General features: G+C 45.4%; 1 protein-coding gene across 3 annotated transcripts in view; it reads right to left on the bottom strand.

Moving 5' to 3' along the window:
* The window catches only part of SHCBP1L (SHC binding and spindle associated 1 like), a 62,616-nt gene that overhangs the window by 35,515 nt on the left and 5,363 nt on the right, over positions 1-21,738 (bottom strand). For 2 of the 3 annotated variants that reach the window (XM_005290744.5, XM_065554477.1), the window contains 4 exons: positions 15,055-15,269; positions 9,502-9,588; positions 7,635-7,853; positions 4,410-4,515 (listed from right to left, as the gene is read on the bottom strand). In XM_005290744.5, the coding sequence (XP_005290801.1) occupies positions 4,410-4,515; positions 7,635-7,853; positions 9,502-9,588; positions 15,055-15,269 (627 nt within the window). Of the gene's footprint in view, positions 1-4,409; positions 4,516-7,634; positions 7,854-9,501; positions 9,589-15,054; positions 15,270-15,947; positions 16,095-21,738 lie in introns of all 3 variants that reach the window. The other variant, XM_024103796.3, reaches the window with a different exon arrangement.

Raw genomic sequence — 21,738 nt, 5'->3', positions numbered from 1 at the left:
GGGTAGCAACCTTGCAGGAAACCGCCTGTGTTTTCATGGACCTCTCTGCAGAGACGTTTGAGCCCTCTTTTTTGGTTTTTCAGAGGGTAGGTCTCCTTTTCCATCTTAAGGAGGGCCCAGAGAGAATGTCTGCTTGTCCATCTCAGGCTGGAAGGACTTCTCCATCAAGATCATTTTAAGCCGGACATCCCTGTCCCGTCAGGCTCTGGCTTTCGGGTTGCTGCAGTGAGGCATTATGCCCCTCACCCAGGCAGCATATGCATAAAGAGTGTCCGTCTGAATCGGGCACGGCATCGCAGCAGGAGCCGCATCGTCTGAAGCCTGGAGACCCCGGCATTTTAACTAGTGATGATTGACTAATTAACAAGGGGAAAAAAAATTAACACTATCTCTATAACAACTTTATATAAATATTTATCTAAAAACTATTTCTTAACGGTTTTAGGGAGAAGTGCTAACACTGCCCCTTTGCTCCGTCTTCCGCTGAGGATGGTTGAGAACGAACTGGAGGGCTCAGGTTGTGCGCGTTCTACACACGGCACCAACAGTACCGCAAGACTCCTACTGAGCATGTGCGACCTGCGTGGACACTGCTACCATAAATCTCTGATCGATGGCGCTGGGTCACACCGCCACCTAAAGTGGAGCACCCACAGGGACACTGCTTAAAGGAAAAAAAAGGGTATTCTGTTGTACATCTGAAGGTCTTTCCACCAATTTAACAAGGTGAGGATTTCTTGCAGGACCATGACCATCAAGTTCATGCAGTGTCTGCTGGATGTCCAATATGACTACAGCTAGCTGGAAATTTTCCAACCAAATGTTTTTCCTTCCAAAAATGCCAATTCATCAAAAGCCAAATATTTTGCAGAAATATGTCAAAATAAATATATGTTCTGAGACAATACAGGCACGGTTTCGATGGAAACTTGCCTGGTTTTCTGCCAATTCACCCGCCCGCTTTGGAGTCAGGATCCACAACTTCATGGCAACCCTGTTATATGGACTGCCTAAGGGCCACAGATCCCAGGGCTTCCAGACTCCCACTTAGCATGGGGAGCAAGCTGACCCTGGGGGCTGGAAGCCCAAGCTCTATCCAGCTGAGGCTCTCAGGTTTAGGCTCCCAGGTCAACAGCAGGGAACTTGGAAACCCTGCAAACTTCCTTTGATGCTTTTTTTCTCCAAATATTTGAGGTACTTATATGCCCTCCCCCATTTTAGTAGTATATCAGCACCTCACCATTTTTAATGCATTTACCCTCACAACACCCTGTGATGTAGGGAAGTACTGTCATCCCCATTTTTACAGATGGGCAGCTGAAGCACAGAAAAACTAAGTGGGGAAGACCATAAGGAGCAGGACACAGAAGATGATATACCTAGATAAAGAGCTGCTAGAGCTCTAGATAAAGAGCTGCAAGAGACCCCATCTTGGCCACAGCCAGGTGGCAACTCCTGCAAAGCAGGCAAAAAGGAACAAAAAATCCTATATCTGGAACAGCTGATCAGGCAGCAACACACCTCCGAGGGCTCACTTTGACAATGAGCAAATGTATTTCCACCCAAATTTGAATCTTGGAGGCAGTTTCCCACTTCTCTGGAGAATAGTCTCCATTGACCACAGAGAAGTGGGTAAGGGATGTAGTGCAGTTAATCCCTGAAACAAAGGGCCCCATTCCATCACTTCTTCATCCAATCCCCCATCTCAGGCAATCTCATCAAATGTGAATTGATGCTAAATGAAACCTCACTTAGACATCCCAGCAACAGAGAAGTAGCCCTCAAAAGATTCTTAGGCTTGGTCTACACTACCCCCCTAATTCGAACTAAGGTACGCAACTTCAGCTACGTGAATAACGTAGCTGAAGTCGAAGTACCTTAGTTCGAACTTACCTTGGTCCACACTCGGCAGGCAGGCTCCCCCGTCGACTCCGCGGTACTCCTCTCGCCGAGCTGGAGTACCGCAGTCGACGGCGAGCACTTCCGGGTTCGACTTACCGCGTCCAGACTAGACGCGATAAGTCGAACCCAGAAGTTCGATTTCCAGCCGTCGAACTAGCGGGTAAGTGTAGCCAAGGCCTTAGGCTATATGCTATTCATCATCCAAAAGCTTACAGGAGGGTCAGAGCATTCCTGGACCTAAAATGACTCAAATGGATGAAGAGAATGAGCTTCTGCATGCAAACTCTTGCTGTGATGGTAACATCCCTGTCCCAAAGGGACTTCCTCACCTCAGCTGACCTAGCAGCTAGATGCATCTCTATGTCCTTATGTCTGTGCCACCACTGCCTACTCAGATTTGCTTATGACACAGGTCATCCCTGTACAAAACTCTACCACCATTCAGCCTCTCTTCTGCCCTCAGGATCTTTTACATTATACTGGTAATGGTCATAGCCAGACTTCAATCTGAGGGCACTCACCTGTATCCCTTCCTGGACAACATTTTAATCAAAGCTCCAACCAGAGCAGCAGACCACGCTGCCACACTTTGGATACAGCAGTTGCTTCAAGAACATGGTTTTGTGATAAACACCAAGAAAAACTCTCTGATCCCTTCCACAAGGATAGCTCTGGGAGTAGACATAGACATTACTGAGGCAAAAATCTACCCATCACTGGACAGATTCAAAAAAATCCAGAACCTTACATCTATGCTAAGAACATAAGGCCATCCGTACCTCAGTGTCTCCAACTACTGGGTCTTTTAGTTTTGTGTATATAAGTCACCCCATGGACAAGATCCCATTTCATGTGTCTCCATGTGTTTCTCCTCAAAGTATGGACCCATTCGCTGGAAAATATACAGGATCAAGTACTGGTCCCAAGCCAGGTATTGGATTCCCTCAGATAGTGGGTAATCCCAAAGATTGTCTGCAAGGGTCTTTTCATATGCCTTCTAGACCCACAGGTGCTTAATAGATGCCCACTTAGGGGATGGGAGCATACCTGGGACAGAGAACAGCACAAGGCACCTGGAACGCCATAGAAGGGAATCAAAGCATCATTCGCCTGGAGGCTCCGTGCTGTTAAGCTCACCCTATGAAGATTCCAGAGGGAAAGGGGTCTGAGCAGGTCTGTCTTCATTTACTTACTGAAGGCAAGGCTAGAGAAGCTGTGCCTACCTCCAGAAACCCATGAAGATCCTGAGAAGTATTCTTTCCTCTTGAATGAACAAGAAGTATTTTTTTAAAAATAACTTCCCCTGTAATTCTTTCCTAATTCTCCAGAGGCATAGGAAGCTTACTCAGATATGCAACTTCTTTTACTGCTGTTATCCAGAACTTCAAAGAGTTTTAGACCACTGAATGGTATCTTGCTCAGTTCAGTTCTGGAGTGGTGTCCACACCTGGAGGTGAGGCCAAGTATATCTCTTAGCTATGGTGGAACAAAAAGAGGCAATGGAAAGGCCAAGATGGACAGATTCAAGGGACAAATATCTCATGATGGCAGAATTTCTGGATGAACAAAAACCCAGGGGGGGAATGAGTGGGACAAAGAACCATCTGAGAGGAACAGAATTAAATGAAGCCAGGCTGCAAGAACTTGGGGTGGTAAGACTGGATAAAGCAGCAAGAGTCACTTTCACAGGTAGAAGGCTTCTAGCTAATTCAAACACACATGAAGTTCCCTCTTGTGGAGACAGAGCGTCTAGCTTCATGACCTTTTTCCATGGCTGTGGTGTCCGCTGGTCCCTAGAGCAATAAGTAATAATGGACACCTCATCTCCAAAACACACAGAACAGTCTCTTAACGTATGAGCCTGTGACAGCCTATCACTAACGGGTGTGAGATACCCTTTTCTAGGACTATTGCTGGCCATGGCAAAGTGGAGCTACTGCCCTCCAAGCCAGAAAAGACACATCCCCACGAACACCATGCTGCACATCTACTTCTGTCAGCTTGTCTAATGAGCTCTATGGTTAGATGTCTGCTGGAGGGAGAAGGAGAGAGAAACTGTGGAAGTGTGGGGGAAGGAATGCCAGCAAGCCACAGTAGCCAAGGTTTTCCGCAAATGCTCTGCAGTGGAATGACAACAAGTTGTTTCTGCAAAGAGAGGTAAAATAAACAGAGCTTGTTGTGCCATTACTAGGCTTACATATGGGGAGTTTTAACAAAGCTTCTCACCAGCTAGCTACTTTTCTGAATGGGTGTGATCAAACCACTAGTCCATTTCAGACTAATGGATTGCCTATTAGAAATGTATATTCTCTCTCATCCCACGGACTGAGAGGATTCTATGCGACCACTTCAGTTAAATCAGGAAGTAAAAGTTTAGAGGTCACTTCTGAATAACTATCTCCTCAAGACAGCTATGTACTAATATCGCCTAGGTCATTTGGCCTTGGTTTTGTTTAGCACACTTAGTCCTTCTGACTCACATAAAACATAATGGAAGTCTTCCTCACCATTTCTGCTGTCACTGTTTTAGCTACAATATGAGTTACAGCTTTCCCATCATCTCTGTGTCCTCTCCTACGCTTCAGTATCCTTGGGGTCAGAGGTCCATGAGCTCTGTAATTTAGACCAAAATCTATGTACTACAATTAGTTTTATACAAAGCATTTCTGACGGTATGTAAAATTGTTTGACTTAAGAAGTTTTATGCTGAATTTATTAGATTTTAACAGATATATGCATTTAAACAACATCTTCATCCGTGACAAACATAACAGACATCTCCAGCATCACAAAACTTTCAGTGTTAAATGCAAGATATGCAAAAGCAGCACATTTGGTATTTCCAAATTTGTTTAGACAAGTCACTCACCACTTTGCTGCCATCTCCAGAATCCTATAAATTAATATATTTAATGAATTTGGCTTTAGGGTCCTGGGCTTTGACCCATGTTTGAAAACAAACACTGAACTCTATTTAAACACTGTTCCCAGTATAATCCATTCAAAAAGATTGTCTGAGTGACCAGTACAGGTAGGCCAAAAAATATTTTAAGGCCATTTTCAAAAAGCATCTTCTAGCCTAGATCAACAGTTTGACTCCATCTTTTGATACAACATAATTCCTTTACTAAACCAATCCCCAATGAAAAGTGCATATGGAGTGTCCAAACAAAAATCTACCAAAAAAACCCGACACATTTCTTAAAATGTAGGCACATCTTAAAGTGTGGTTATGGTTAGAAAGGGGACTCTTCAAATTATCTATGCTTCATATTCTTTCCTCCCTCAGTATAATAATCCACTTCCGCTTTACAAAGCAAAGAGAATTTAAATCTGCAAGAGATGCAGGGCAAGGAGGAGGATTAGAAGGCATTGGAGGTGGGGGGGAGGAGGCAGGACAGAAACAGGCTTGTTGGGGGAAGGGAAGAAAAGCAGGAGCAAAAAAGTGTCTGGAGCCACTAGACCACACTCCCCAGCAGAATCTGGAACTAAACCCATTATTCCCAAGTCTCAACATTACTTTGCTATCTAGGAAATCGCTGTGAAACCCACTGAAAGTATCTCTCTCCAATTCCCATCTACTGGCAGTCCCACACAGAAGATAAACTGCCTTCTATTGCTATCAGCTGTGTTAGCTCAAGTGGTAGAGAGCTGTGCCATGAACCAAAAGATCCCAAATATGCTGTTGACTGATGTGGGGGGTAAATCTGTTCCCACATAATGGAATTTGTTTTTGAAATTTAAGTTTAAAAAAAAAAAGACTTTAAATAAACAGTAAAGTAGGAAAGTCAAGCACTCAGAAGTTAGAAAATGTTAAAATTAAGTTTGCCTGTGCAGCCTTAATTCAGCTTCCTTGTGCATATGTTACGGTAGAGTTTAATTATGTGTTCATGTATATTTTTTCCCTACAGAACTCCTGCCTCATTAAGTTCACAGGACAAACTGTGCTGTAGGAATGAATCAAGGTTGTGTACTGAGTGAGACTGTTGTAGGACTGCTGCCTCATTTGTTGCAGAAGTTGGAAGATGTGTAGTGAATGAGGCAGAGAACTACAGGAAGAAAAAGATGATCTTCTCATTAGGGCAGCTGAATAACATTATGGGAACTGAATTCTATCCCTGACACTGCCACAGAGTTCCTATGTGATGCTACGTATGTCACTTAAAGAAAATTTTTCACAGGTGGTCACTAATTGTGCATTCCTCATTTTCTAGGTACCTGGCTTGACATGTGGGTTCATTTGCGTTAAGTGCTAGGCGCATGCAACTGAAGTCAATGGGCACTGTACTTTCAACATATAAAGTGCTATAAAATGCTACATACTCTAAAAACCAAGCTTCAGGCTTCTCAAATTCAGCACTCAAAATTAACTGACACTTCTAACAATTTTGAATTTAAGCTTTGTACCTCAGTTCTCTATCTGGAAACTCGGGATATCATCTCCTCGCCTCTCAGGGGATGTTGAAGATTAATTAATTAATGTTCATAAAGAACTAAGATACCTCAATGAGAAAAATACAGAAAACACATGAGCAAATTAATAATTCTGTTCAAATTCTGCACTGAGTAGTGTGCAGTAAATAATGATGAGGATAGAAAGAAATAGTGAATAGTGAACCATCTATCCTGTCCACTGAATGAGGCAGGGATCCCATGGGAAAAAGTGATAACATAATTAAAGACTGTCAGAGAACATATGCACACCAGGGCCTGAATTAAGGTTGCCTGTGGGCAACCCTAACTGGCATTTACCAATTTTTGAATGCTTGACTTTGCAACCTTCTTCTAATGTAGGGTTTTTAATATAATATGGATTTACAGTACATATTTTTATACAGTGAAATACTGCAGTTCAGACAGCATCTGGATAAGGACTGAAATATGCTGATAAACTAAAGAAAAATGGAAGGACAGGGATTTTTCTAAATTTTAGTGATTTAATAGTTCCACTGGAGAGTAAGTAACAATCAGTTGGTTACCTTAATGTAATAATTCCACTAGGGAGGATATCCGTCTCAACTACTGGCAGGAAGCTTTTAAATTCATAGTTTATAATTAATTACAGTGCTAGTTAACTTCTATTAACATTTAGAAAGGACAAGCAAGAAATTATGATGTTTAGAATGGATTTTGTTGTAGAGCCCTAAGTATGAACTAGTAACTATAGAACAGTGGTTCTCAAACTATGGGGCACACCTGGGAACGTATCACGGGAGGCGCAAGCTGTGAGCACTTTTTTTTTTTTTTTTTTTTTGAATTCTAGCTGTCAACCCCAGGTGGCTGGGGCTTGGGCAGCAGGGCCATGCACAACCAGGAGGCCAGGGGAGGGGATAAAGAGGACAGCCGGAGGCCCGCCATCCCAGGGCTCTCCTCACCTCCCTCCCCCAATCCCTCACCAGGATGTAATCTGGGATCTCCTCCCCACACCACCACCACCAATCCTTCACCTGGAGACGGTGGCAGGGCTCTGGCTATCAGCCCTGGGACAGCAGCAGCGCAGAAGTAAGGGTGGCAATGGGGAGCTAAGTCTGCTGTGAAAAGTGATATTGACAAATAGCACTTTTAACATTGCCACCCTTACTTCTGCGCTGCTGCTGGCACAATGCTGCCTTCAGAGCTGGGCACCTGGCCAGAGGTATATGTACTTGTGTGGCAGGGGCCGTAAATGAGTACAGACACAAAGAAAGGGGACTCAATCAAATAAGTTTGAGAACCACTGCTATAGAAGTTACCTGAGGCGAAGGTCCTCCCATATTTTCAGCAATCCACATAGCATTACTAGTTCATAGTATTTTTTCCAACATTCAACAGCTTCTTCTGCTGTAGGTTCTTCTTTAATATTACTTTGGTACTGAATCAATTCCAAATGCATGTTTTTATACTTCTCCAGATTTTTTCTAAAACGTTGACCAATTGGAGCAGGAATAGTTCCATTCTCAATATCACACCAACTGTGAAAATAAAATAAAAATGTTATACTTCTGTTATAGGGCGTACAGGCCCCATGCTGGCAAGGAGGGGGTTAATGAAGGACTCTGGACCCAACTGGCCCCACGTCATTACACCTGCAGCAGATGTCAGGTATGGAGAGGGGAGTTAAAAGAAGTCCCAGCTCAGTGCGGGGCTGATCAGGAAAGAAAGCAGAGCTCTGCTTCTTTGCCAAGGAAAGCCTGGTTTCAGCCAAGGGTCAGATACAGCTTGCTGTCTGGATGAGCCTCCCAAAGGATGAGATGACCAGGCCAAGTAAGACTGACCAAAAGACCTGGCTGCATGGAGACATGCCCTAAATCAGGAGTCTCAAACACGTGGGCTGCATGTTATTTCCTGCGGCCCTCCAAAAGCGCCAACTTCGCCAGCAGCCAAGCTCCCTTCTCCCCCCTCGTTCCCCTCCCCCCCCGCGCGCTGTGTCCCTGTTCCTCCGCCTACCTCCCAGCACTTCCTTGGCGGCACTTAGGACTTTCCGGGGGGGGGCGGGGGGAGGAGCAGGGACGCGGTGCACTCGGGGGCGGAGTTGGGGCAGGGACTTTGGGGAAGAAGTTGGAATGGGGGCGGGGAAGGGGAGGGAACAGGTGGGGTAGGGGTGGGGCTGCTTGAGACCCCTGTGATAAACTGTTTGTTGGGGTACCGGACATCATCGCCCAGGGATCTCTCTGTTAAGGGTTATGGACACCTAGGGATCCCCCCCATTGCCCAGGGGTCTCTCTCTTAGGGGTGCTGGGCACCAAGGGGTCCCCCCCACATTACCATGAGGTCTCTCTGTTAGGAGTGCTGGGCACCCAGAGGTCCCCTCCCCATTGCCCAGGGTTCTTTCTGTTGGGACACTGCACAGTGTCTGTGATGAAGTGGAAATTTTCTATAACATTTTTATAATTCCTAGGCGAGCCTCAGTTTCCCTCTCGACTTTGCGCTGTGACCAGGGGGGTGGAAAGGGTTACACAGTGCAGGAGAGAGTCTACGCCTATGGCGGGCCACAGGAAACAGCCTGCAGGCCACGTGTTTGAGACTCCTGGTGTAGATCATCAGCAGTGTTACTGACCACATAAGGAATAGTTACAGGTGTTTATATTTATTAAAACTCCTCTTCGCATGACAGTTTTAAAAAAGTTAATACATTGACTTTTAATAGCGTACTATATTACTCTTCATTTTTTTTTTCATTTTTGACTATACTTTTGTATCGTTGTATGAAAAGGTTTCAGTGATGTGGCCCTCAGGCCAATGTACTAGTCCTCATGTGGTCCTCGTGGTGAATTGAGTTTGAGATTCCTGCCCTAAATAGAAGGGCAGGATCCTGCTGAAGATTCCTTGGATAACTCTGTTTTTGAGTTCATAGCATTCCTTTATTTTTGGACTTTAATACCCCAGAAAGGGTAGGACTCAAGTGTGCTTTAGCTGGAGGGCTAAAGCACCAATGCAGTAGACCCTGTGAGAGGTGGCAACTGACTGTTGGAGACCCTATGATAAGGTGAATAGTGCTCCAATGTACCATCAGGAGATCCCTCACAGCTTCTTTTATATTTTTTTATTTATATAATTTAAAAAAAACCCACCACCCCACTCTCACACCCCTGACTCTCTTTTTTGGGATAATATACTTACAGTTTAATTCTCTCTTCTACCAGTGCCGTATAGGTCTCACAACTTTCATCGTCATCCCAGTCCCTCCAAAGGAAGTCGTAGAAAAACCTAAAAGATATATTGACATTACAGGGGGTCCCCAGTATACGTCAGGGTTGCGTTCTTGAAAAGGGCAATGGATACTGAAACGACAGATACCAGGGAATTTAATTTTTCCCCATAAGAAAAAATTGCCTGCCCCCCCACTCCTGCCCCGCCTCTTCCCGCCCACTTCTGCCCCCTCCTCCGAGCGCACCCCATCCCTGCTCCTCCTCCTCCCTCCCGAACCCCATGGGAAGCACCCAAAGAAAAGCCCTGCAAAAGGTGAAGCGACAGCTATGTGGATCCGAACACGTTCCCCTATTGGTGAGCGACGGATTCAAGAAATGACGGACAAGGGGGAGACTTATACCAGGGACGCCCCCCCCGTATGATACTGCCACCACATTTGTCCTTGTGTGAGAAGCAGGAAAAAAAAAAAAAGCTTCCATATGTTTTGGCAATCAACCTCATAACTTTTTACTGTGGTGATCTCAAGTTGTGAAAAACATTTTCACTTCATAAAAAACGGCAACACCGCAAATCTTATTTCCCCACAAGAAAAATCTGCTTAATTTCTGCAGTTTGATTTCTCTCTTCACCTCACCAGCAACCTTAGGTAAAATCTCAACAGCACGTCTATAAGTTCATCTATATGGTTGTTTATGGCTGTCCAAAAGAAAAAATGTAGTTACCTACCCTTCATTTTTCCTTCTCTGAAATGGGCACCTGGTGCTCCATAATTTGTTACAACTAGGTTACTCTTCCTCATCTTCCAAGCCTTGTGACTAAAAAAAAATAAACTCCACTAGCTTCACAATGTAGTGCTGGCAATTAGAACTGATAAGAGAAGTGATTGCCTCTCTCTAACTCCCCAATCAACTGCTCATGCTAAAATGATAAATTATGAATTCCGATTATAATACAGGGAAATGGAAGAAACTGCTTACAGCAAAGAAAGATCCTAATATGAGGGAATCACAAGATTTCTCCATCTCTCCCTGCAGGAATATTCCATAAAGAGAAAAAAGGAAGAACTGAGACATTTCCCCTCCAACTGGAAACTAATGCAAATTAGGTGACAACCTGGGAGAGATCTCACAGAGCACCAGATGTCCACTTAAGAGAAGGAAAAGTTACATGTAGGTAGGTAAATTTAACCTGTCTTCATCATGGGCACCTAGTGCTCAGTAATCCATTACAACTGGGAAGTTGCCAGTAAAACGTATCTACATAAACAGGAGGGAAACTTGAAACATCAAGAGTGAACCACAAGGAAAAAACAACTGCTTGAGGATAGGTTTATTTTGTTTTACTTTTCTTCTGCCTTCCCTCAGCATGTGAAGTGGTTTATTGAAAGAAAGCCAAGAGAGAGCCTGCAGCACCTTCTGCCCAAAAGTTATATCAAAGACAAAACATCTATTTAAAACAATAAAGGAATGCACTAAAGTCCACATAGCTATACTACAAAATTACTTCAAAGCACTATGCTATTCTGTCCAGGAAATGGACATATGCCTGAACTTTTACAGGAGGAGGGGGATCTTTTATGAACAAACTGTAGGCCTGACAAACTCCTTAATTTATCCATCTAGGACTAGTGCCTATAATGCTTTTGTTGCAATCTTCCTTAGGTCATCCATCTAATATTAAAATTGCATCCAATTTTCTTCAAGAATTAGTTTTATGTAAATAGAATTTGAATATCCCAACATCTAAAAGCAAGTAACTGATTCTCTTAGTGGTGAAAGAACTTAGAATACAAGGAAAGCAAATAGATTACAATGTTCAAGTGGAAACTATAATTTCAGGGGACACAATTCTGGTGCAGGCCTGAAAATCATTTCATCTGCAAAAAAAACTGCACAGAAAGATTCCAGATGGATAAAGCCCCCCAAACTTTAGACTTGATTACCCTTGCGGTCCCCTCTAACCCTATGCCTCTATCAACTAACTCTCCTGGCCAATGTAATTGCGAACAGGTAAAATGTTTTAATAAGTATGGGGAAAACTCCCCCATTTGTTTAGGAAAAATTAGATTATCTGAAACATTAAACTATTCTACTAGTCTCCTAACAGCATCTCTGCAGAGAGACAGCTTTAAGGAATTGGGAAATGTGAGGGTGTTGCAAAAAATGCTAGAATTGGAAGGAATATGCTACAAGTAGCCTAACATTGAGACCTGAACCTTCAGGAAGATTGTATCATAGTTTGAGCAAGTGCCTATCTAGAAGGAACTCCAATATATGTCCTTTCAAGAGCACCATGAGAATCAAGTTCTCAAAATCCTTTGAAGTTGCCAGATTTGTGGACAATTTCTAGATTTGACTAGGATGTTCCATGAGCTCTCCTGAATATTCATGCTCTAGAAGGCAAAAACTTCAATTTCCAGGCCAAACACTTCATGTGCTGAGGTCTAGAAGTTTGAGATGATCCTGAAATATGTTTCCACTTGACCAGGAAGTTTGAAGTGCTTTTTTGGTCACGTACACTAAGGTATCTCACTGAAGGCCTGAATTAACCTTTTCAAAAGACACAGCAACCCCCAATTTACTGGGCTATCCATCTTAACTGTTGTAAAAATTGCTGTTTCTGCAGCTATAGCTTTTGCTGCTGCCTCGGTTTGACATGCTCCTTGAAGAGACAGAGGAATGCTTTAAAAAAGAAATGATAGAAAGAGTTTATAAAGGGGGAGGGAAAGCTGAGATGAACATGCTCTGACCTTAAAGCCTTACTGAAGTGGTTTTAAAGCTGTGCAACAGAACTCTCCTTTCTTAATGCTAACATTTTAGCACAGGATTACAGCCATTTGGATTGTCCATTGAAGCTGTCAAGCTAATGGTGTAAGCAACTAGCCACTCAGCAATATCACTTGAATGAAAATCGTTGTCAGGCTCAGTAAAGTGGCAGGCTAGACCAGTTTGGAACACATGAAAGGAAACTGGAAGAGAGAAGCTCAGTCACATCCCTATAGATTCCAGCTATTTTGATTGTCTGTTATTGGTATAGGCAGGATGCTTGCAGTAGGGGCTAGGATGCTCTGCTGCACTCATAAGAAAAGTCAGCAACAGTGGTAAAAAGGCAAGCTGAGTTAGGCCACGCTGAGCTAAGGGAGGCCAGACCGAAAACAGGTCTACTGACAGGCTACCAATATGGCCTAGATCACTCTGCATCCTGCAAAATACAAAAATCAAATCAAATTGGGGGCAGGGGAAGAGAATGCAGTGGTAATACAAAGAACCATACTAGGCCATACTGTCACCCTGGCTTTCTCAAGTGTGGTAACAAAGGGCTAGCGGGCATCAGCAGGCTGGACCAGGCCACTCTACTGACTTGCTGAGGAAAAGACAGCAGAAGGAGTGGTAATAGGGTGTAGGGAAATGCAGGCTATAGAATATGCTTCACAAATCCATATCTGCACAACCCTCAGGCTGCCCTAATCTAATGGTAACTGATACCAAATACAGAGAATCTGAAACATTTGAGTGCTATGTTGTTGGTTTTTTTTTTTTTTAATGATGTTTTTATTTTCAGAGCCTGTAGAAGTCAGAGCTTAAGCACAAGAAAAATTGTCTAACGCTCTAGACAGTTGGGCCAAAAACACCAGGTACATTGGCAAACTGAAAGCAGTAGGCAAGTCATGCTCCCAGGTTGTTCCTGACCCTGCTGACTTACCAGCCTCTTGGGAACATTCCTAGAACCCATACTTCACCACAGTCAGATGAGAAAAATAAAAAGCTAGGGGCCTCCGGCTTGTTGCTTCCAAAATGCCAGGTCCTGTTGCAGAATTTCCATTCCAACCAGCTTAAGGCTTGCCTGTCGGATGTCTGTAGAGTGGAGTGAGTAGGTGGTGATCACAGCTCAGCCTCCTACACTGCCATGTTTCCTCCTCAGTAATAGCTTTCCCGTACACTCCTCTTCTCAAAAATCCTCTAAGACCTAGTCTACACTACAAACTTACATTGGTATAACTACATCGCTCAGGAGTGTGAAAAATCCATGCCCCCGAGCAATGCAGTTATACCAACCTAACCCCTGTTATAGATAGCGCTAGGTTGATGGGAGAACTTCTCCTGTCTACCTAGCTTCCACCTCTCATGGAAGTAGAGTTTCTCCCGTCAGCATAATATCTTCACTAAAGCGCTACAATGGTGCAGCTGCACTGGTGTAGCTGTGCCACTGCAGCTTTTTAAGTGTAGACCTGCCCTAACCTATTAGGGGCACCAAGAAGAGGAAGAAAAAAGAAATATGCACAATGGAAGTAACTCCTGCTTAGAGATGAGTCCTAAGAGAACCTCCAGGTTCTTTGAGCAGAGGCAAAACACTGGGGTATTAGAGAGGCAATCACTACACCAGGGGTCGGCAACCTACAGCATGCATGCCAAAGGCAGCACGCGAGCCAATTTTTCCAGCCCCGCTCAGCCCGCTGCCAGCCTGGATGAACGGAACCCTGGCTGGCAGCAGGCTGAGCGGGTCCAGCAGCCAGGACGCCGGCAGGCAGGAGCCGGCGGGTCTGGGGTTCCGGACGCCGGCCCCTTGCCAGCCAGGGTCCGGCCATCGGCCCCGCTCAGTCTGCTGCGGCCTGGGATACCAGCCGCCGGCCCCGCTCACCTCGCTGCTGGTCTGGGGTTCCAGCCACCCGGCCCCCTGTATTTATGTGCCCGTGCTTAATTTGTGTTTTCGATGATTTACCTTCTAAAAAAATCTCCCATGTCTCGCACCCCCAGGTTAAGAACCACTGCACTAAATTGATAAGATCTGCATTTTAATTTAATTTTAAATGAAGCTTCTTAAACATCTAAAAACCTTGTTTACTTTAAATACAACAATAGTTTAGTTATATAATACAGAGTTATAGAGAGAGACCTTCTAAAAACATTAAAATGTATTACTGGCACGCAAAACCTTAAATTAGAGTGAATAAATGAAGACTCGGCACACCACTTCTGAAATGTTGCCAACCCCTGCACTACATTGTGAAGCTAGAAAGAAATAGCAAAATATTTTCAAGTTGAAATGACTCATTGAAAGAAATCCTTTTCTGCAAACAGTTTGTTTCTACACATTAACACGCATTTTGTCAGAAAATTCCTGACTGGCTCTATTCAAGATACAGTACTGCAAACCTTAAAAACACCATATGGTTGGCGCATTAAGATAAAAGGGTCAACACCTTTTAGAGTAAAAAAAGCAAAAGTGTTAAGGCAAAGCACCAGAATCCAGATAGGGCTGCTGAACCTCAGGTCCAAAAGCTGTTCCCTCCTGGACTAAGTAAATCCAATCAAATTGCAAGGATTTTTTGGGCCATTAACTGGACTGCATCAAAATACTTTTTCATCCTTACCACTTTTTAAACTGAGACTTTTGTTTGTGAATACTCTTACACTATTAATGAAGCAAAGTAAATCTTTCTAATCTTTCTAATTTAGGTACAGTTCCTCAATTAACATTTTAGCATCTCTGAATGGCAAAAATACAGGGGAAAAAGCTAAATACCTCACAACGTCCAAAGCCTGGGCAATATCAAATACTACCATATCCTGCCCCTCGACAGGGTAGATTTCCAGCAAAGGTACACAATGGTCCAGTTCATCCAAAACATTATCAACAAGCTCTCTTGGAATATTTGCAATATTAGAGGAAAATGGTTCAGCAACAGATATAGAAGCTTTCAAGTGAGATGAGGTGCTCTGAGATGGTTTGCAAGTAACCTAAGACATAAGAAATATATAGTTACAAAATGTTTTTAAAATGTCTATTTCTTTGTTAGTATGATCCTGCAATCCTGCCACACACACAGTTCTTATTAACTTTCATGGGAGTGCCACCTGTAGAACTGATCCATACTAAAAATAATTAGTGAAAATGACATCTTCCTTTAATTTTGCCTTAAAGCAGTAGTATGATTAAGAGAAAATGATTAGTTTGCTACAGAATAGGTAAACTGAAAATTATGAGTTATTTTTTAATTTAAACACTACAGACAGCTATAGAGGCCAGTATTTAAGCCTATTTATCACTCAGGGTGAGAATTTGCAATTTCATATTCTACTTATCTAGTATGTTAAGCTCAGTTTGAGGTTTTGTTATTTACTAGGTAATCTTTGATCTGTTTGCTATCACTTATAATCACTTAAAATCTATCTTTTCGTAGTTAATAAACATATTTTATGTTTTAATCCAAACCAGTGTGCGTTTGACTAAGGTGTCTGGGGAAAATCTCAGCTTGATTACCACAACTATGCATGGTCCTCTTCACATTGAAGTTAAGCCCATATATAATGGCCAGATTCGACCAGGGCAGAACGAACAGTACTGCTCTGGGGTCTTAGGCTGGGAGGCTAGTGATTAGAGAGCCTGCATGTGACTGCAGCTGGGTGTGTCCCTACCTGTGTGAATACTGGTGAAAAGTGCAAGCCTGGAGGGCTTTGCAACTTGTCACGGCAACACAGTGTGAAAGGGAGCTGGTGGGTCAGAGAGCTCAGTGATATCCCAGTTCTAGGTGGCACCCCGGGGAGGAACCCGTCATAGGAATCCTGTGGGGGGAAAATATAGCATGTAATCTCATAATTAAAGACTACTGTAATGTTTACAGGAGCAGAAGTTAAGATTGTAAAAGCGACCTTCATTTTGGCATTACCAGACTCTGGAATACTGAATTTTTAACCTTAACTTCAGTAAAAAAAATTTTTAAAACTACATTAAAAAATAGAAAATAATTTGTGTGTGACTATACATCACATGTCACAGAAAGGAAAAGTTTAGTTAAAAAAAGAATTGATAGTTTAATCCTGTCCCTACCATTATCCTGTTTCCTTGAATTTGCAGGTTGGAGGATATAGTTATTCTTTTTTTCCAGTTCTCAAGGACCAATGTGCAATAACAAGCAGTTGAACCAGTCTCAGAAGAAGCACGAAGGCTGGGTCTACACTACCCGCCTGAATCGGCGGGTAGAAATCGACCTCTCGGGGATCGATTTATCGCGTCCCGTCGGGACGCGACAATCGATCCCCGAATTGACGCTCTTACTCCACCAGCAGAGGTGGGAGTAAGCGCCGTCGACGGGAAGCCGCAGAGGTCGATTTTGCCGCCGTCCTCACAGCGGGGTAAGTCGGCTGCGATACGTCGAATTCAGCTACGCTATTCGCGCAGCTGAATTTGCGTATCTTAAATCGACACCCCCCCCCCCCGTAGTGCAGATGTAGTCTAAGAGATCATATTGCATACCAGGATCCCCAAGCAGTGGAGTAATTATGTCCATAAAGTTGGGTGAAGAACAAAGACACTACTCCACAGCTAGATAGCAGCTCAACTCCCATGAGGTTCTGTGTAGTCATCAGTCAGGAGAAGTTCATTAACTTTCAGCAAGAGCTGTACACATCTCCAGAATGAAACTGGGGAAAGAGGAAAATTGTTTCCTCTAATTCACTTGTTTACCAAAATCTCATTCCAAGATTTTAGCTTCTTTGTGGGACTTCCCTGGCATAAGGATTCCAAATCAGTGGGGATGAAGGGTAGGGTCATGAGATCTGAGGACCAAAGCATCTCTAAGTCCACTTTCCATAAGGTAAATAACCTCTTTTCCAATGCTTGTCCATAAGGATCCCACACTGCAGGTGAGTGACCAACAGTTACCTCTCAAAAAAGCTGGCTGTAGGATTTCTATCCAAGATGCCACAATGGAATAATGATAGGTATGTGAACTAATCAAACTCCAACTAGCTTCTCTACAAATCTCAGGAATATGGAATGGCAGAGTATACAAAGATGGTATTTTCTACAATCTGACTACCATACACAATAGCTCAAAGTATGTCCTTTTCTGCACTTGAAAATGTTAGTGAATGCATCTAGTTCCAAAAGCATGCACAAATGGAGGACCTAAAAAACGGTTACTCACCTCTTGTAACTGTTGTTCTTCAAGAGGTAGTGTTCATGTCCATTCCAATCAGGTGTGTGCGCACGCACGTGCACAATGGCCGGGTGATTTTTCCCAGCATCTGTCAGGTCAGTCTGGGCGCCCCCTGGAGTCATGCCTTCATGGTGCTCAATATAGGGCCCTGCCGACTCGCCACCCCTTCAGTTCCTTCTTGCTGGCTAGAGGGGAAGGAGGGTGGGTCCTGGAATGGACGTGAACAACGCATCTCAAAGAATAACAGTTACAAGAAGGTAGTAATCGTTTTTTCTTCTTCGAGTGCTTGTTCATGTCCATTCTAATCAGGTGACTCCCAAGCCCAAGTTCAGGAGGCGGGGTCAGAGTTGTCCACTGATTGGAGTACTGCTCATCCGAAAGCCGCATCATCTCTGGCCTGTTGGGTAATCGCATAGTGCATGGAGAAAGTGTGTATGGAGGACCACATCGCCGCCCTGCAGATTTCCTGAGTAGAGACCTGGGCCAGGAACGCTGTAGATGAAGCCTGTGCCCTGGTAGAGTGTGCAGTAATCGGAGGTGCAGGAGCACCTGCTAGGTTGTAGCACTCACGAATATGGAGACGCTATCCATAACGAGATAAGTTGGGATGACACAGGCTGACCTTTCATCCTGTCCACCACTGCCATGAATAACTGGACGGATCTCCTGAATGGTTTTGTTCTCTCGATGTAAAAGGCCAGCGCCCTGTGGACATCCAGAGAGTGGAGCCTCTGCTCCCTGCCGCTGGAATGAAGCTTAGGGTAGAAGACCAAGAGAGAGATGTCCTGGTTGATGTGAAACTGCAACACAACCTTCGAGAAGAAAGCAGGATAGGGCTTGAGCTGAACCTTGTCCTTATAAAACATGGTGTAGGGAGGGTCTGATGTTAGGGCCCTGAGCTCAGATACCCTCCTGGCCAAGATCATCGCTACCAGGAATGTCACCTTATAAGAGAGGTAGAGCAGGGAGCATGTTGCTAAAGGTTCAAAGGGGGGCCCCCCCATGAGCCTACAGAGGACCAAGTTGAGGTCCCAGACAGGGACAGGCTAACAGACAATAGGGTATAGCCTGTCTATCCCTTTTAGGAATCAGCTGACCATGGAGTTAAACACAGAGCGGCCCTGCACGCACAGGTGGAAGGCCGAGATGGCGGCTAAGTGCACCCTTATTGAAGGCCAGAATCCCTCCTGCTTCAGATGGAGGAGGTAGTCCAGAATTAGTGGCACTGAAGCTAATGTCGGGGGCGAATGGCGCTGCGCCGACCAGATTGAAAATCTCTTCCACTTGGCAGGGTATATGGCTCTCAGAGGGTTTCCTACTGCCCAGGAGGACCTGTCTAACCTGGTCTGAACAGGAAAGCTCCAACGGACTTAACCATGGAACTTCCACGCCGTGAGATGAAGCGACTGGAGGTTCATGTGTTGGAGACGCCCATGATCTTGTGTAAGAAGGTCCGGGAAGAGCAGCAAGGTAATCGGGGCTCTCACGGACATGTCTAGGAGAGTTGTGTACCAGTGCTGATGGGGCCAGGCCGATGTTATCAGTATGACCTGAGCTCCATCTCTGAGGATCTTGAGAAGCACCTTGTGAATGAGTGGTATGGATGGAAAGGCGTATAGGAGAGAACCTCCCCAATGGAGGAACACATCCGCGCTGGAGCCTGGGCTGTGATTCTGGAAGGAGCAGAACCGCTGGCACTTCCTGTTGCGTCACGTGGCAAAAAGGTCTAACCGGGCAAAACCCCACCTCTGGAAGATTGAAATTGCGACGTCTGGGCGAAGGGCCCACTCATGGCTGTGAAATGACTTGCTGAGGTGGTCTACCAGCTCGTTCTGTACCCCGGGGAGGTACGACATCAGATGTACTGAATGTTCTACACAGAAGTCCCAAAGCATGAGGACTTCCTTGCACAGGGGAGAGGAGCATGCACCCCCCCGTTGATATAGAACACTTCTGTTGTATTGTCAGTCATGATTGATACACATTGTCCAGTTAGGTAAGGACGGAAGGTCTGACATGCTAGGCGTACCACTCTCAGCTCTGACATTGATGGGGAGACCCAGATCTGCTTGAGACCAGAGGCCTTGAGTTCTGCAGTCTCCCAGATGAGCTCCACAGCCCATCTGATGCATCCATCACCAGTGACAGAGGCGGCTGTGGGGCAGCAAAGGAAACCCCTGAGCACACCTCCTGAACATCAATCCACCACCGGAGGGAGTCGAAGACTGGGCGAGGCAGGATCACAATCCTGTGCAAACTGCCCTGGGCTGGCCGATATACTGACACAAGCCACGACTGAAGCGGTCGAAGCCTGAGTCTGGCATGCTGCACCACATAGGTACAGGCAGCCATGTGTCCGAGAAGTTTCAGGCAGTTCCTCGCTGTAGTGGTGGGGAACTGTCTGAGGCCTCGAATTATATCGTCGAGGGCCTGAAACCTTGCCTCGGGCAGGTATGTCCTAGCTTGGGTTGAGTCCAGTGCTGCCCCTATGAACTCTATCCTCTGGACGGGAGACAGTGTCAATTTTGCTTCGTTTAGAAGTAGACCAGGCTGTCTAAGGTGGCTCTGATGAATCTGACCTGAGCTTCCACTTTGGTCCTGGTGCGGCCTTTGATCAGCCAGTCGTCGAGATAAAGAAATACCTGTACTTGGTGCCTTCACAAGAACGCGGCGAAGACTGCCATGCACTTGGTGAAGACTTGAGGTGCTGCTGACAGGCCGAACAGGAGGACAGTAAATTGGTAGTGGGTACTGTTGACCACAAACCTGAGGTACTTCCTGTGGGGCTGAGTAACTGTGATATGAAAATGTGTCCCCTTCAAGTCGAGGGCGGTATACTAATCTGCTGGATCTAGTGAGGGGATGATGGATGCCAAGGAGACCATGCGGAACCTGAGTTTCTTTATGAGCTTGTTGAGTTCTCACAGGTCCAGGATAAGCCTGAGGCCGCCTTTGGCTTTCGGTATTAGGAAATACCGGGAATAAAAGCCCTCGCCGCGTGTTCCTGAGGAACCTCTTCCAGTGCCCCTAACGATAGGAGCAACTGCACCTCCTGGATAAGGAGCTGCTCATGAGAAGGGTCCCTGAAGAGGGACTGGGAAGGAGAGTGGAAGGGCGGGAGGGCACAGAATTGGATGGAGTATCCCGTCTCTACCATGTGGAGCACCCAGCGGTCCGAAGTGCAGGACCATGCATGCTAGAAAGGGGACAGTCAGGAGAGAGAGGTATGGTGGGGTAGATCCAGTCTCTGATCTGGTGCGCCGTCCTCAACCGCACCGTCAAAAGGCTGGTTAAGTGCCAGAAGGCAGTTTGGGTTGGCCAGAGCCCTGGCCTGAAGACGGATGTGGTCTCCTCCTGTTCCTCCTCTGAGAACCGTCCTGGCAGTTCTGGTGATGGAATCTCGGCAGAGGTTGCGGTCTGAAGTGTCTCCGCTATGTGGCGGGAGTGTGCAGATCCAAAGACTTGAGGGTGGCTCGTGAGTCTTTCAGGCTGTATAGCCTCTTGCCTGTCTTTTCAGAAAAAAAGTCACACCCTCAAATGGGAGGTTCTGAATAGTCTACTGGACCTCATAAGGCAGCCCCAAGACTTGGAGCTCCTTCTCATGGCCACCCCAGTAGCCATAACCCTAGTGGCAGCATCTGCACTGTCCAATGCGGCCTGGAGGGAAGCCCAGGCGACTAGCTTCCCCTCCTCCACCAAGACCGAGAACTTGGCTCAGGAGTCTGAAGGGAGGAGCTCCGTAAATTTGGCCATCGCCGCAAGGTGTTATACTAATACCTGCTGACGATGGCCTGCTGGTTCGAAATACGGAGCTGCAGACCCCCAGTAGAATAGACCTTTCTCCAGACAAGGTCTAGTCGCTTAGCCTCCCTGTTTTTTGGGGAGGGCCCTTGGAAATCCTGTCTCACATGGGTTAGCAGCGTCCACAAGAGAGTCGGGGTGAGTGGGAGTATAAATGTTCGTACCCTCTGGAGGGCACGAAATAACGTCTCTCATTGCGCGTGGCAGTGGGCAGCAAGGAAGCTAGGTCTGCCACAGGATCTTGGTAGTGTCCACAATAGTCTTAATCAGTGGTAGGGCAATACGAGAAGGTCCTGAGGGGGTGAGGATGTCCACCATGGGATCAGCCTCCTTGGCCTTAATGCCCAGACTCTTGAGCAGCCCTTCACAGCAATTCTGCAGCACCCTGTTGTCCTCAAGCATTAGGGCTACGGCTGTACCCACCAATGCCTCATCTGGCAACGATGAGAAGAAAGCACTTATAAGAA

This window comes from Chrysemys picta, chromosome 8 (genome assembly GCF_011386835.1).
Source record: "Chrysemys picta bellii isolate R12L10 chromosome 8, ASM1138683v2, whole genome shotgun sequence".
Taxonomy (NCBI): Eukaryota; Metazoa; Chordata; order Testudines; family Emydidae; genus Chrysemys; species Chrysemys picta.
This window is presented reverse-complemented; position numbering and strand designations above follow the sequence as displayed.